Here is a 16375-nt window from a genome sequence, read left to right as displayed (position 1 = left end):
GAAATTAAAAAACTCAAGTTTTCTGTACATAGTAACATAAGCATTAGCTTTAGAGATGGCAGCTAATACTTTTATTTTTAGTTGTTCTGCTGATTCTTCTGTACTGCAGCTCCAAACTAAGTTGCTATTTAAAATTTAAAAAAAAAATGACATATATGGCATGTTAATACTTAGCAGCAGCCATAGGCACATGGTATACAAAAACTCAGTGCACTCATTATGTTATTATGTACCTGATAGTTGAGAAAATTATCATTTATTCATGATCTGATGTTATTGTTTAGGTTCATGTGATATGGATTGGTGCTCTGGTGTAGGAATGTTGATAATAATTTTTGTGATTGGCTATACAATTGCCATTTACTATCCTCTTAAAAGGATACTGAAGAAACATTTCAGAAAATATTTTGAGGGAGAACATTCACCTCTTATTCCTTGTTTCACTAAGCAGTGGCAAAGAAGGTAAATTTTTTTTAATAATTACATTATGTTCAAAATATTTAGTTTGTGCAGAACATTTTTCAGAATTTTATATGACTCAAACAACAACCACTGTGTCATCCTACTAATTATTTGTACCAAAAGGAGAATTGTAAAATTGTGAGGAGCAAGAATGACTGACCAGTAGGCCCTGCCTTCCTTCAATACACAAAATTCCAGTACCACTTAGGAACAGAGAAAGATTTAACACAGCTTTCAGAACTATTACTTCATCTTGAAACCTATGAATTTTTGAGGAAGGAGCTAATATTTCTGAAAGATAGAAACATTTTTTTAATCTGCTTTTTAGTAACTCCTTCATATCACATAATTCAAATGAAATAAAGATATTTGTGAGAAACTCTATCATAGAATTACATAAATCCATGGATTATTCATGTACATGTAGACACATGAGGAAATTGTCAAATAAACAAATTTTTTTGGAAAATGATTTGAAAAAGATCCACATTAGCTAAAATTCTTTTCACTCAACTGTTAAAATTTTCTTACTATCACCTAACACAGTAACTTTCTTAAGAATTGCTCACTACAGCTTTCCACTTCCCTGGTTTGTGATTAATAACTTTGTGTGTTTCCCTGTTGTAAATATGTATTAATCTACTCCTATGACAACTACTTCAAGAGCCCCATCATAGGTTAAGTTCAATTTCATGAAGGTTAGAGCTATTTGTGTGAACACTACTGTAATTTGTTAATTCATGTGCAAGTGATGTGCTAGAATTCTTATGATGAAAAGATTTCCATAGATGTAGTCACAGACAGACAGGACTATTGGCCATATGGAATCTCCTTTTGCAGACCTAATCTGTTTTGCTGTAAGAGAACTTAATTTTATGTATGTTAATTTATTTGGCTTTCATAGCACCAAAACCATCTAACTTCAATACTGGTTTTTCAAATGATTACCTATACTTTAAATATTTCTCAGCTGAAACGTGCTTAGGTAAACTTTTTGGCATTTTCTTTAATGGTTTTCCATATTTTGTGCTACAGTCCCTGTTAAATGCTGTTTCAACTTCTTTTTTGTTTCCCTTGGCCATAGATTAGGAATTATTTGTCCAACTTATCCTTATTTTATGTCTTTTCAACTACTTAAGCTCTCTTTATATTTTACTTTCCAACTCTACAATAAAAATCTCATACTTTCAGAAGCTTTTTTTGAGCTCATTATGCAATCACTGAACATGATTATAAGTTTACAGTTAGTGAACTTCGTAGCAGTTATGTCACACATCTTTCTTGTATAATTTGCTTGAAACATGCTTTAATTTGTGGTTTTTTATTATTCCTAGATTATTACTAGTTTTACAAGCTATTTAAATTTTCTAGTAACCCAAGATTATACATAAAATTTAATTTCTATTCTCCACTTGTCCCTATCTGTCCATAAAACTTCTTCAGTATTTCCTCTTTTAATTGATGTCTGAATTCCTTATATCCATGTGCTTAGTGGTTCCCTGTTTCCTCCCTTTCTCCTCCCATTTCATAATCTGTCATGGCAATCTCTCCTCCAAATTCATATGTCCATGACATATGAGATTTTTTTTCACATGAACTCAATAACCACACTTGTCACATTCATTTACCTTCTCATGACTTCGATTCTGTCTGTTTCTCATCTTGATATTCCTGAAGACTGTCTGCAATAGTCCATCTCAGATTTAGTTTTGAGTTTTGTGAATAAATAATGGTGTTTTTGTGCGAGAGTGATGGCAAATTGCAAACCAGACAGGATTTCAGAACTATTTTTCTAGTTACTTATTTCATACATGGTGCTGTCAGCCATTACATTAAGAAACATGAAACTTACAGAAAAGTTATGTGGATATGATTAAAATTAATATCTAACTGCAGTTTGGGCATTAGAGAAAGATTATTACCTGAATCATGCCATATCTTAATGTTAGGTTTCAAAGATTTTAGCTCTCTCTCTCTCTCTCTCTCTCTCTCTCTCTTTTTCTTCCTTACTTCTACATGTGTTTTTTGCTAACTGCTTGTTGGATATTCTCAAGAGGTATGTACTAGGCATTCAGACACTGCTTGTTTCTACTCCACAATTCATCTATAATGTCAAAGAAGTTATCAGAAAACTTTAATTTACTTTAGACACATACTTTTCTCTGTCAAACATTTTTCTTACAATCTCAAAAACAATACTGACATCTAGTTAGCAATTATTACGCTTTTTGAAAGATATTTGTGATTTTAATTACTGATTTTCATTCATTATTATTCAGTTTAATTACATTTTGTTTAATAATATTTTCTGTAATTATGAAGTTTTGCAAGTAAATGGCTTGTTCTTCAGATGTCTTTCCATGAATAAAGCTCTAATACTTCTAATTTCTTACAATTTTTGGCAGGCAATTTTCCTATGTAGTTTCATGTTTAAGCAGACAGGCAGCTTAACCTGTAAGTGCAAATATTTGGGTAGGATGAAAATAGCTTTTAGAATGGCTTCTGTCTCGTCTAGAACTTTATTGTTTTACTTTGCAGAGCAGTCAGGTGGACAGTGGACATTGTTCCAATGGTAGCCTTGCTAATATTTGTATTTATTGACACAAAAAATGACAGCAACAGATTAATGTCACTGGCAGGCCTTGCTGTCTATGTAGTGCTTGGCTTCATATTCTCCAGACATCCTGGAAAGGTGAGATAACTAGAACTATAATAAATTATGGTTTTTTGACTGATTAAATACATTTTTGATGTATTTTCTCATTAGTATCTAGCGATTTTCCAAAAGAATGTCTAAAATTTTCATTTAATGTTCTTATTTGTATGGAAAAATAATAGATGCATTCTAAATTAATTTAAAGAAGCAGAATACAAAAAATACTGTAATCCCTTTTTAGAAAAGAGGCCCAAAATAAGAAGAAAAGTTTACCAAAGCTGTTTACTCTGTGTTTTTTGTAATACATGGCTAAAAAATGCAACATAAATCATTTAAATGCACACAATGGTTAACAGTCATAAACAGATTCATTGACTATTAATTCCATATAACACCATAAACTTTTCCTGAAAAAGTGTGTAATCTATATACTAAGACCTTTGAGATGATAACTAAAATTATAGTGACAAGTGACTGGGAAAAGTACACTAGAATAATCATCAAAATAAAGAACTCAGCTGTAAATTAATAATAATAATACTAATAATCACACAGAACACCAGTTTTCTGAAGATAAAGAGAGCCTTATACAAAACACAGGTTATCTACAACAAAAAATATCTGTCCACCTCCATAAAAATTTGTCACTACAGTACTGTAATCAAACCTGAGGTGCTATACGCCTGCGAGACACTGATACAACACACAAAGGGTGACTGAGAGAAGATCCTCACAGATTAAAGAAATATTATCAGGAAAATTATTGGACCAAAACTCACAGATGAAGGATACACGCTTCACTCCAGAGACACCACAGAGAAGTTGTCCAACCTCGTGGCAGACATCAGAAAAAGGTGACAAAAATTTTCCAGCCACATCAGCAGACTCCCACAGACAAGATGCACCAACAGAATACTCAGATACACACAGAGGCTCAAAACTACTACACCTTGGATGGCACAAGTCAAAATTTATCTTGAAAAAGCACAGGTTGATTCAGTGGACATCACAGACAAAAGTGTCTGTAGACACAATATACACAAGTGGGAAGTAATGTCAGATGACACAGCATCTAAAGCCCAGAGACCAAAGTGGACCAAAGAAAGGAAAAGGGCCTTTAGCAAACAAATGAAAGAGTACTGGAAAACTGGAAGAACAAGTAATCATAAATGCTTCATGTGGTCTAATAAAGGCCTGTAATGTGTGTAATAATAATAATAATAATAATAATAATTCTGCTACTGAAGCAGTACAGTAAGCTTTTTAAAAATAGAATGTAACTGATGTAAACATAATAATCACACTGCCAGAGACACATAAAAACTGTAAAGAACACTGTGGCTTTTGAAACTGGAGTAGGAATGCATAAGCAGGGTCAGCTCCAACAGCTGCAGACACAATAACAGATGTTGCACACACAAAGGCCTTGGAGGGTAGTGGAAAAGAGAGGAGAAATATTATTTAAATTTAGTGTGGAGGAGAGTAGAGGGCACAGAGGGAAGAAATGAACTGAGAAATTTTCTGAGATATAATTAAATTAAATATTAGGGAAAATTACAGTAGGGACATGGAGGAAGGAAGTAATGAGGTACAAACACAGGTGTAGAAAAGGGACTGTGAATGGAGTAGAGGCATTTGGAAGTCTAGGACTAGAGAAAATTCAGGCTAGGATGATTGAAGAACTGAAGAATGGATGGGAGGGACTGTTACTAACACTGCAGTTCAGACAAAATACTGTTGCATAGGGGACAAGGGGTAGATCAGAATGAGATGGATTGTTATGCAACTATTGAAGTTGAGACACCTTAATGATAAGAGTGCTCTGAAATTGAATGGTCAGATTTGGCCTTGGCCATTGTGCAGTAGTAGTTATTGATATGGGTGGACAGATGTTTTGTAATCAGGCCTGTATAGATCACAGCACAGTTACTGTAGGAAAACTGTATTCAATATTTGACATTTTTGATAGCATTTTTATGTTATTTGGGAGGAGAAGGAAATGTGCCAAACACTGGGTTTCAAAATATACCTTTTGTTTCATCACTCCACCTATTATCAAAAACACAAACACAGAATTATATTTCACACAGACACACAATATGCATCTACAGTAAGATGATGAGGATGATGATGATGATGATGATGATGATGATGATAAACAGTTCACTTAATAAATTGTTGTGCAAGCTATTAAAATGTCAGCAACCAGAAAAACCTGCACCATGCCATGAGCCACACAAATCATTAGGGAACTAAGGGTGGTAAAGTTCATGATATGAACCATAAGAGCAGAGAGACTGGTAGTAAAGTGAGAGAACTTGTAGAAAGGTGGTGGAGGAGGGTAGAAGAGCATGTAATATAGGAAAACAGACTATACTTACTGCAATGAAAGTGATGGTCAGTTGGATCGAAAAGTTGTCAGTGGGAGCATAACAATCAGACAAAATTATGTGAATGGCTTGACTGGGACTGTATATTCTGAGGACCATGCACAAAATGGGTGTTTAGATGACGGTGAGCAGACACAAAATTTATCACAATGTCTTAAAAAGCATTTTTGGAAATAAAATGCTGCCTTAGAACCAGAATACCAATGTTGGTGAGTGTAGACTGTGACATGAACAGTGAAAACAACAATTAATCTACAAGAACCTGGTGGTTTTATATTTGATCTGTTTTTCATTTATTTACAGAGTCACAACATTTAATGTAAGATTTTCTTTTTGATATCATTCTGCCAAGAATTTAGAATATTTTAAATACTACAGTAAGTCTCCTGGATTTATGAGCTTCGTGTCTGCCAGTTGTTGTAGCATGTAACCACACAGATGGTGGGCATATGAATTAGTGGATGAATGCAAGACATTCTACAGAAGGAGAGTAAAAAAGTGAATTGATAAAGACAAATGGGTAAAAGTGTGAATGAAGAATGATCGAAGACTGATCTGTTTCTGAGACTGAATGATTTGTTGTCAGGTTGAAAATATAAGCAACAGTATTGAAATTGGTAGAAATTTAATTTGATGGTCTCCCATAGCAGCGAGATATGATTCAGGGGTGTGTGCTTCCATTGAGCAGCCTGCATAATATTAATGACCAAAAGGCTGCCGGAAAGAAATAATATGATGTACAGATGTACTAGTTGAACAGGTACATAATTATATTGGTGCAGAGAGTGCATAGTTATTTGTGGAAGCAGTAGATTCATGGCAATTGAGTAGACAGTTACTGACCTGTGGAGAGAGAGTTGATCCTGTTGCCACACTGTCATACAGATTTGTCTGATCAGATTGATACTGGAAGCAACATAGTTAGTAGCAGGTAAAAATGGTTCACATTACTATTGATTGCAGGATATAATGGGATGATAGTCAAGTGTGGATTGCACAGACATTTAAGCTATGATTATTCATGTGGATGACTAATCAAGAACATGTTCCACATAATACTCTACCACATTAATGGAAATGCAAATAACTGTTTTAATGCATAGTTAATTACAAAAGTTTGGCATTTAGTCATCTAAATTTTAAGATCAAGCAGATAAATAGCTGACTGAGCATTCTGAGCCAATGCAGTAAGTGAAATGTGACTACAGTAAGTGAAGTTTGTTTTTTTAGCACTGTGTTGATTGATTCTACATAGCAAATTACTATTTATTGGTATTTGAAACATAGCTGGCTGGTTTAAAAGCCAACAACATAGTTTTAGAAGTGACCATCTTGGCTATGGCACTCTGTAGACAAAAGCTGGTAACTGCACTGCCCATACAATATTACTGGTTCGGTGTTTCAGGTGAGCATTTGTCAGAGGCTTTGGCATATGGTAGAGACATGAAAAATTGATTAGATTAGTAATTACTCAACAAAAACTTAAATTCTATAAGCATGATTACAAAACAAAAACAAAACATTACCACAAGTGATAACTTTTCAAAAGAGTCCATCATTTCTGACATGTGGCAAAAGCATCCCATTTGGATTCTAGATTGTGTGTAACATCTTGCTATAGATGAGTTGAAATGCCTTGGAAATACAAATCAGACACAAAGCTTGCAACATAAATTCTTTCATACAAACTGGAAAGTGGGACAGCTGAGCAGAGCTCTTCATGAAAATAATATTTCTCTAATATTTTTGAAACATATCTATTTCAAACATGAAGAAACTTCTGAATCAGACAGTTGTCATACCTTCAAGTACAAAGCATGGACGATAGGAATTCAAAACTCCTGTTTCTGGTATAGCTTGTGCAATTAGCAAAAAGCTTCATATATATGTTTCAAATTTTGAACCTGTAAATGGTAGGATTTTCTTTCCATCCATGTGCTGTGCAAATAAAATATATACGTATGTTAACCAGTGATATGCACTAAATAACAGCCAAAACCACAAAGACTTTGCGAATACAGGTAAATTTTGTAGCACCTACATTTCCAGAATATCTCAAGCACCATGTCATGATTCTAATGGTTGACTTCAATCCAAATGCAGGTAAAGACCAGAAATAAAAGAAGGTTGTCCGATATTGCATTGCACACAAAAAGCCAATAATTTAAAATGTCTCCCTTAGTTATGTGGGAACCATAGTCACCGTCTAATGTTGACACAGTTCCGCTACCTGCATAGAAAAAAATATGCAGCGATCCCCAAACACAAGTCTCTGAGTGTTTCAAATAAATTATGTCACAATACATGGAAGAGTGGATGCCGAGTCCAAAAAGTAAATGAAATCTGACTCATACCATCACATGTCAGTTGTTAAGTTCAGATCTATTCCTTCTAACAGAAAAATGAACAAGCCAATCATGTGTCACTTTGATACAAAAATAGTTAGAGACAAAGAGACTGAATTCAAACAATTAATTCAACTGGTAAAACTGACTTTATCAGCACAATAAAAGAAATTACAAAAGCTGAAAAAATGGTGGAATCTTGATAGTGAATAAGCGGTGAAGGATAATTTAAACACCATTGTGTGGAAACCATATTCATTGGAAGGCTGGAAAAATATAAAACCAAATTAGCTCAAACAGCAAGGTTAATTTGTTAATTTGACTTGATTAATGCAAGGGTGAAAGGGAACAGTTAGCCCTGTGAAAACTAAAGAAATTTCAGAATGTAGATTCAAGGACATAAGCTGCTCCCATTTGCTTCCAAGGGAAAGACATGACTCTAGCAGTCTCAAATATACAAACCTGTGAAAAACTAGCAAAATACTTTGAAGATTAAACTGTAAAAAATCATTAAACTCTACCATAAGCAACAAACCCATGGAATAAAACCTACTGACATGTGCCCCAAATTACAATGAGGTCAAGCAAAATATTAAGACTGAAGAATAATAAGGCATCTAGTAAAGAATCCACAGTAATTGCACACTACAAAAATACTTCAGAAGAAATGGTACATATCCAGCATAAGACCATTTTCAGCACTAAAATGGACATAGATGAAAATTTGTTAGTGATGATAAGGCCAACCTTGACCTCTATGAAGTCAAAAGTTAAATTACAAGGATGATTCTCTGAACTCTTTGAGATTAATGTAACAGTTAAATTGTCACCACACTTGTTGAAACTGCATCCTAGAGAGCTATACAGGAGTGGCATAATACATTGTAAATAAGGGGCTTGTTCATACCATTGAGAACTGATTAGAAATAAACTTCCTAGCATTTACATGACTGTGATTACAGATAATTTTGAAGCTGCAACAGAGCACATTAGTGTTCTGAATAAAGTAGTTGAATAAACAGGATTACACTTATCCTCTGAAAAGAGAGAAGTAATGTCAAGCTTCAAACATATATGAGTCAATCAATTATGTTACCAAATTTCAGTATCTGTGTGAAAGAACTCAGTTATAATGATGTTGATAGAGATACCTTAACACCATGAGACATGAAAGTAGATTGCATTCCAGATCATCCAAGAAAAAGAAACACACTTCAATAAAGGCAAAAATTCATCATAGTAACACATGCATCAAGTCAATACCTCTGTATGAGTCCAGATGTCTTGCTTTGCCCAAAATTTGTTTATTCGATAAATTAGAATGAAAAGTGAGACAGATTTTACCAAAAATATTTGATTTAGATAACAAAAATGAGATCTATAAAGACACACCCAAGAATAGAAAGCACCATAAATGGAATGTATAAATGCAGAGTTTGCTTATATGGTCATATAAAACAGATGGACAGCTAGCAGTGCACTAAGAGAATATGTAACATCTTTGATACAAAACCAAAAACAGCAGTTCCTCGCTAGATGAATGATAAGAAAGATTTTAAAAAAGTTCTAATAATGTTTACTGCAGTGCATTTTTTGAATTCTTGGTGTTAATTTTGTAAGAAATGAGTGTTCAACCAGAAGACACATATAAGTGACACTTCCTAAGAACACTATATTGACTTTTTCAACCCATCAAGAGGGCAAATGGTGTGAAGTGGACAGAATAAGACCACGTAAGCCACAGTGTGTTGTGGGAAAGATTCTGGTTCAAGAGGAAGATGGACAGATGTGAGAATGCCAAGGAAGGCTTATTGTGGTTCCTAACTGGCTGATTAGAACAGTAATAATAATAATAATAATAATAATAATAATAATAATGGCACAGGGAAAGACATCATTATTCCTAAGTTTTACAACTTTTTAGACTGCTGGCCATTAAAACAGCAGCACCATGAAGTCAGCATGCAGCAAACATCAAATTGGCATGAAGTATATTACATGCTTGGATATGAAAATGTTTAATATGCTGCCTGAGAGGAAAAAGCAAATCTCCCAGATGTGTAGGATGAAATGAAATGAAACTTCACAGTTTATTTCAGTGATTACAAAACTGAGTCAGATTTACAAAGAATTTGGCAGTCTGAGCCTCTTTATTAGTCAAACATTGTATCCTCTCTGTCCTGGATGCAATCTGGCACTGACAGTTGTAACTGGTTCTTGATATTTTGGATACAGGCAGCAGGACAGAGTTCACATTTGAGCTGGTCTCACACATGTTCTACAGGTGACAGACCTGGGAATCTTGCCAGCCACTAGAGTCCTCAGCATTATGCAGAAATTTTGTAGATACATGTGCAAAGTGTGGAATAGCATTGTCCTACTGAAAAACAGCACCACAAAGTGTTGCACAAGATGTAACACACGAGGATGCAGGACATCCATGACATATTCGTGTGCCGTTAGAGTTCCCTCAATCATTGCCACTCATAACCTAAAGTCAGACACAGTGGCTCCGACACCCTGACACTAGGACTAACGTTACTGTGTTTCTCCAAAACGCTGTAAGAATGAAAAAATTCCACATATCTCTTCCCTTCTCACCAATGGTGGTCATCTTGGGAAGCACAGAACTGCGATTCATTGCTGTACCCTATGTGATGCCATTCATCAGTATTCCATGCCTCCCAGTCATGACACCAATCCAAACATACACTCCTGGAAATTAAAATAAGAACACCGTGAATTCATTGTCCCAGGAAGGGGAAACTTTATTGACACATTTCTGGGGTCAGATACATCACATGATCACACTGACAGAACCACAGGCACGTAGACACAGGCAACAGAGCATGCACAATGTTGGCACTAGTACAGTGTATATCCACCTTTCGCAGCAATGCAGGCTGCTATTCTCCCATGGAGATGATCATAGAGATGCTGGATGTAGTCCTGTGGAACAGCTTGCCATGCCATTTCCACCTGGCACCTCAGTTGGACCAGCGTTTGTGCTGGACGTGCAGACCGCGTGAGACGACGCTTCATCCAGTCCCAAACATGCTCAATGGGGGACAGATCCGGAGATCTTGCTGGCCAGGGTAGTTGACTTACACCTTCTAGAGCACGTTGGGTGGCACGGGATACATGCGGACATGCATTGTCCTGTTGGAACAGCAAGTTCCCTTGCCGGTCTAGGAATGGTAGAACGATGGGTTCGATGACAGTTTGGATGTACCGTGCACTATTCAGTGTCCCCTCGACGATCACCAGAGGTGTACGGCCAGTGTAGGAGATCGCTCCCCACACCAAGATGCCGGGTGTTGGCCCTGTGTGCCTCGGTCGTATGCAGTCCTGATTGTGGCGCTCACCTGCACGGCGCCAAACACACATACAACCATCATTGGCACCAAGGCACAAGTGACTCTCATCGCTGAAGACGACCCGTCTCCATTTGCCCTCCATTCACACCTGTCGTGACACCACTGGAGGCGGGCTGCACGATGTTGGGGCATGAGTGGAAGACGGCCTAACGGTGTGCGGGACCGTAGCCCAGCTTCATGGAGACGGTTGCGAATGGTCCTCACCGATACCCCAGAAGCAACAGCGTCCCTAATTTGCTGGGAAGTGGCGGTGCGGTCCCGTACGGCACTGCGTAGGATCCTACGGTCTTGGCATGCATCCGTGCGTCGCTGCGGTCCGGTCGCAGGTCGACGGGCACGTGCACCTTCCGCCGACCATTGGCGACAACATCAATGTACTGTGGAGACCTCACGCCCCATGTGTTGAGCAATTCGGCGGTACGTTCACCCGGCCTCCCACATGCCCATTATACGCCCTCCCTCAAAGTCTGTCAACTGCACATTCAGTTCACGTCCACGCTGTTGTGGCATGCTACCAGTTTTAAAGACTTCGATGGAGCTCCGTATGCCACGGCAAACTGGCTGCACTGACGGCGGCGGTGCACAAATGCTGCGCAGCTAGCGCCATTCGACGGCCAACACCGCGGTTCCTGGTGTGTCTGCCGTGCCGTGCGTGTGATCATTGCTTGTACAGCCCTCTCGCAGTGTCCAGAGCAAGTATGGTGGTCTGACACACCGGTGTCAGTGTGTTCTTTTTTCCATTTCCAGGAGTGTAGCTGTTTGTGTTGTGGTGTTAATGGAAGCCTATATATGGGATGATAGTTCCTTATTCCAGTTGCTGCTAGTCTCTGACCAATGGTGTGGGATGACATAGAATGTTGCAGGAAATCCATTACATGTTCTCACATAACAGGCGTAGATGTCGAGGGGTTACAGTGTGCTTGATGCATAGTTCAGTGATTGTCCCTCATGGTAGTAACACATTGTCAACCAGAACTTTGATGATCTTGCCCTCGTATTCCCATGCAGTGCAAAATTTGACCACTGTTGCATCCGAATGCCCCATACATCTGGATTTGCATGTTTCTACCAGCCAGCTAAATGGTGACCCATAGTGAGCCGCCTTTCAAATTCTGTCAGGTGCTGACAGTGCTGTCTGAAATGGGTCTGTGGCACCTAAATGTCCTTCACACTGATTACTCATCATCTTCCACTGTTTATGCCCCTTATATATACTACCAGGCCTGTAACAACACTAAACATGATCAAGAGTACTGCACTCTGATGGGCATTCTACTTGTCACAGAGAAACTGCATTTATAAAGATTTACATCCGCACAGATGGTGTATTTCAGCACAAAAACACAAACTATACAGGGATAATGCCATCTTTCTTTTTCTTTCCATTGGCATTTAATCCATCTAATGTGGGCTCTACTGAACTGAAGTTTTGACAAATTTATTTTGTTTAACTTTACAGCTAAATTCCCTTCCTGTTGCTATAATTGTCAGTTACCTAGTTAGAGGAAAGTCTTGTGTGCCATCAGAGTGTGAACTGCGTGAACTTAGCCCTGAGTGAGATTGTATTTTAAGTGTTTGTATATTGTATTTTCTGAGGTGGAATGTGGGAACCAGCCCAACACTTGCCTAAAGGTGTATGGGAAACCACCCAAAAACCACACTCTGGCTGGCCAGTGCACCAGCCACAGCCATTAATCCACCACGAGTATCTAATCCAGATCTGGCAAACCGTCCTGGCTTAATAGCCTGTTGCAAATCTTTCACTTGAATACCACTTCAGCAGGTGCGTGTCCCTGACATACTCCAGCTATCCATCCACAGTTTAACATGAAATCCAAAACGTGTTGCTTCCATGGAATTTCCACATAATTGATAAGGGAATGCTGGGTTAAAATGTAGACTCAAAAATCCATGGTGAGACCAGATGTGATTTATTTTTGGGAGTACTAATAAACCACGCAGAGCAGTTTAATAGATGAGATTAAGCAATTTCAGTACTTAAATATCTGTAAAATATGGTGTTTATATTTCATACTGTCTGTGATATTCAGCATCTTTCCTTTTCATGCAGTGTGTCCCAGATGGACTGGACATATTCAGAGAAATGACAGGAATGCTCATTTGAAGCAAGAAACCCCAGATGGATATATGTTCTATTGCAGTGGCTCCTCAGATAAAACACATTTAATGTACATTTATTTTTGGGGTAGTGACGTGGACATATGTGTCTTTCCCACTCACCTTCTTTAAAGTTATATTGTAATTCTTCTTTTCTTTTGGTGAACACCATGAGGACATTCCTTTGTCCACATGGACTGCAGTGTTCTTCCAGCATGATGGAGCCCCTCTGCATTTTACCAGATATGTCAGGGCACATCTCAATGCACTTACTCTAATTGCTGGGTTGGTCAAAGTAGTGCACCTTACTGACAACCAAGATCACCAGACCTTACATCATTAGAGTTTTGTTTATGGATTTGGATGAAGGTTGAGATGCACAAAGGGATGAACTCTCTGGTCAAAGCCAGCCGCGGTGGCCGTGCAGTTCTAGGCGCTTCAGTCTGGATCCGCACGACTGCTACGGTCGCAGGTTCGAATCGTGCCTTAGGCATGGATGTGTGTGATGTCCTTAGGTTAGTTAGGTTTAAGTAGTTCTAAGTTCTAGGGGACTGATGATCTCAGCTGTTAAGTCCCATAGTGCTCAGAGCCATTTGAACCATTTGAATCTTTGGTCAAACCATGGATTCTGCTGCTTTCATTAGGGGACATGCAGAGACATTCGGAAAAAAAACAACATGTTTCCACAAGAGTGCAAGTATGTGCTGATATTGGTGGTGGGATATTTGAACTTTCATTGTGAACTGTACAATAACTGTAATATGATGTGTACAATAATGCTAATAGGCGCATCTGTTAAAAGTACATATTTTTCAATTGATACTTTATAATACACATATTAATAACTGTTGTACATTTGTTATCTGACAGTGTATTGAATAACGCAAAAAAGTAAATAACAATGTACATTAAATGTGTTCTGGCTTGGTAATCATTCAGAATAGGAAATGTGTCTATAAGAAGCTTTTTGCTTGAAATGATTGTTCTTGTGATATATCTGAATATTGGCCACTCCTCCCGGGACACCCCCATAATACTAGTAAAATTGTCAAAAATGAAATTTAAAAAACATTGACACAAACACTAGCATTTTTAAAAATTTCTCAGGCAGTGAATAGGGATCTCTGATGTGAATGATGTTAGTGTTATGCTGTCCTGTTACTTATAACATAGAACCATTGTAATAGAGGGTACAAAAGTAGTTTATAGGCCACTCAATAGGAGGAAATGGCCAACTACAAATATTTCATAGTTTATGCTTAATGATAAATACTTGTCAGCTTACAGGAATAACATCATTGTTAACTGAGCAAAGCAAATTACTCATTGGGAGATAATATAGCTCCTGTTTAAAGTAAAATATTCATGAAGATCATGATGAAGACCAGTTTCATCTTGTGTGTTAGCATATCTCATATAAGAAAAGTACTACTGTTGATTTGAACTAGCCTGCATTGTTACGAAGATTAGATTAGATTTACTTTCATTCCAGTTGATCCATAGTGAGGAGGTCCTCCAGGATGTAGGCCTAGAACATATCAGAAAAACAATAATACATGACAAATATTTACAACTAAAACAAATAAGCTAATCTACCTTCCACAGGTCCCAAGCGGAATAATTTCTCCGTTTTTTTTTTTTTTTTTTTTTTTTTTTTTTTTAAATAAGCACTACATGAAAGGACAATTTTACAACATTTGTTTACTAAAATTGCAATAATGCACTGAATTTAAAGTTTAAAAAAAGTTTTTATAATATACTTTTTATTTACAATGAACACATTAGTGTACTGAAATGGTGCAGAAGTTAGACTATATGGTTCTACTGAGTAATTCATTAATGGAATACTAGTTGGCCACCAATAAATCCTTTAGGCTTCTCTTAAACTGAATTTCATTGGTTGTTAAGCTTTTTATGGCTGTTACTGAAAGTGTGTGTTCCTGAATGATGCACACCTTTTCGTATAAGAGTAAGTGACTTTAAATCTTTGTGAAGATTATTCTTATTTCTAGTATTGATTCCATGAACTGAACTATTGGTTTGAAAAAAAAATGATGTACTTTTAATGACAAATTTCATTAAGGAATAAATATATTGGGAAGCAGTAGTTAGTATCCCTAGTTCCCTAAACAGGCCTCTGCAGGATGTTCTTGAGTTCACACCAACATTTTTGTGCCTGGAAAACTTTAGCTGGGCTTGATGAATAACCCCAAAAAATAATGCCATATGGCATTATGGAGTGAAAATAAGCATAATATGCCAGCTTTTTAATTTTTATTAACCCTATGTCTGACACAATTTGCATTGCAAATAGAGATTTGTTTAGATTCTTCAGCAGTTCTGTGGTGGGCTCCTCCCAGATGAATTTATTATCAAGCTGAAATCCCAAAAATTCAACACTGCCTGCTTCTTCTGTCTGCTTGTCATCATATGTCAGGCATATACTCGTGGGACACCCCTTACAAGTTCTGAACTGCAAGTAGTGTTTTTTTGAAAGTGTAGTGACAAAGAATTGGTTAGGAACCAGTGATCAATGTCCACAAATATTTTATAAGCTGATCTTTCTAAGACTACTCTTGATTTGCTATTTATTGAACTGTTTCTATCTTCTTCAAACGAAACAAATTTGGCATATGGTTGTGTTACTGATGAAAGGTCATTGATATACATGAGAAAAAGTAAGGGCCCTAAGATGGAACCATGTGGGACCCCACAAGTTGTTAGTTCCCAGCTGGGTGATGCGTGATAGCTTAATACATGTGTCTTTCCTAATAACACACTTTGTTTCCTGCCAGAGATATAAGATTTGAACCATTTTGCAGCATTTCCTGTTACACCATAATATTCGAATTTACTTAAAAGGATATTGTGATTTACACCTAGTCAAACAGCTTTGACAGACCACAAAATATTCCAGTTGCCTGTAATTTTCTGTCTAATTAATTAAGTACATTTTCACTGTAAGTGTAGATAGCCTTCTCAATATCAGACCTCTTTAGAAATATGAACTGTGACTTTGACAGTATG

At 37.1% G+C, this 16375-nt stretch overlaps 1 protein-coding gene across 1 annotated transcript in view; it reads left to right on the top strand.

Moving 5' to 3' along the window:
• Positions 1-16375, top strand: part of LOC126299163 (solute carrier family 28 member 3-like) — a 407308-nt gene that overhangs the window by 288437 nt on the left and 102496 nt on the right. Inside the window, exons 6-7 of the mRNA XM_049990926.1 lie at positions 285-462; positions 3001-3154. Coding sequence (XP_049846883.1) covers positions 285-462; positions 3001-3154 — 332 coding nt within the window. The remainder of the gene's footprint in view (positions 1-284; positions 463-3000; positions 3155-16375) is intronic.

This window comes from Schistocerca gregaria, chromosome X (genome assembly GCF_023897955.1).
Source record: "Schistocerca gregaria isolate iqSchGreg1 chromosome X, iqSchGreg1.2, whole genome shotgun sequence".
In the NCBI taxonomy this organism is placed as follows: domain Eukaryota; kingdom Metazoa; phylum Arthropoda; class Insecta; order Orthoptera; family Acrididae; genus Schistocerca; species Schistocerca gregaria.
This window is presented reverse-complemented; position numbering and strand designations above follow the sequence as displayed.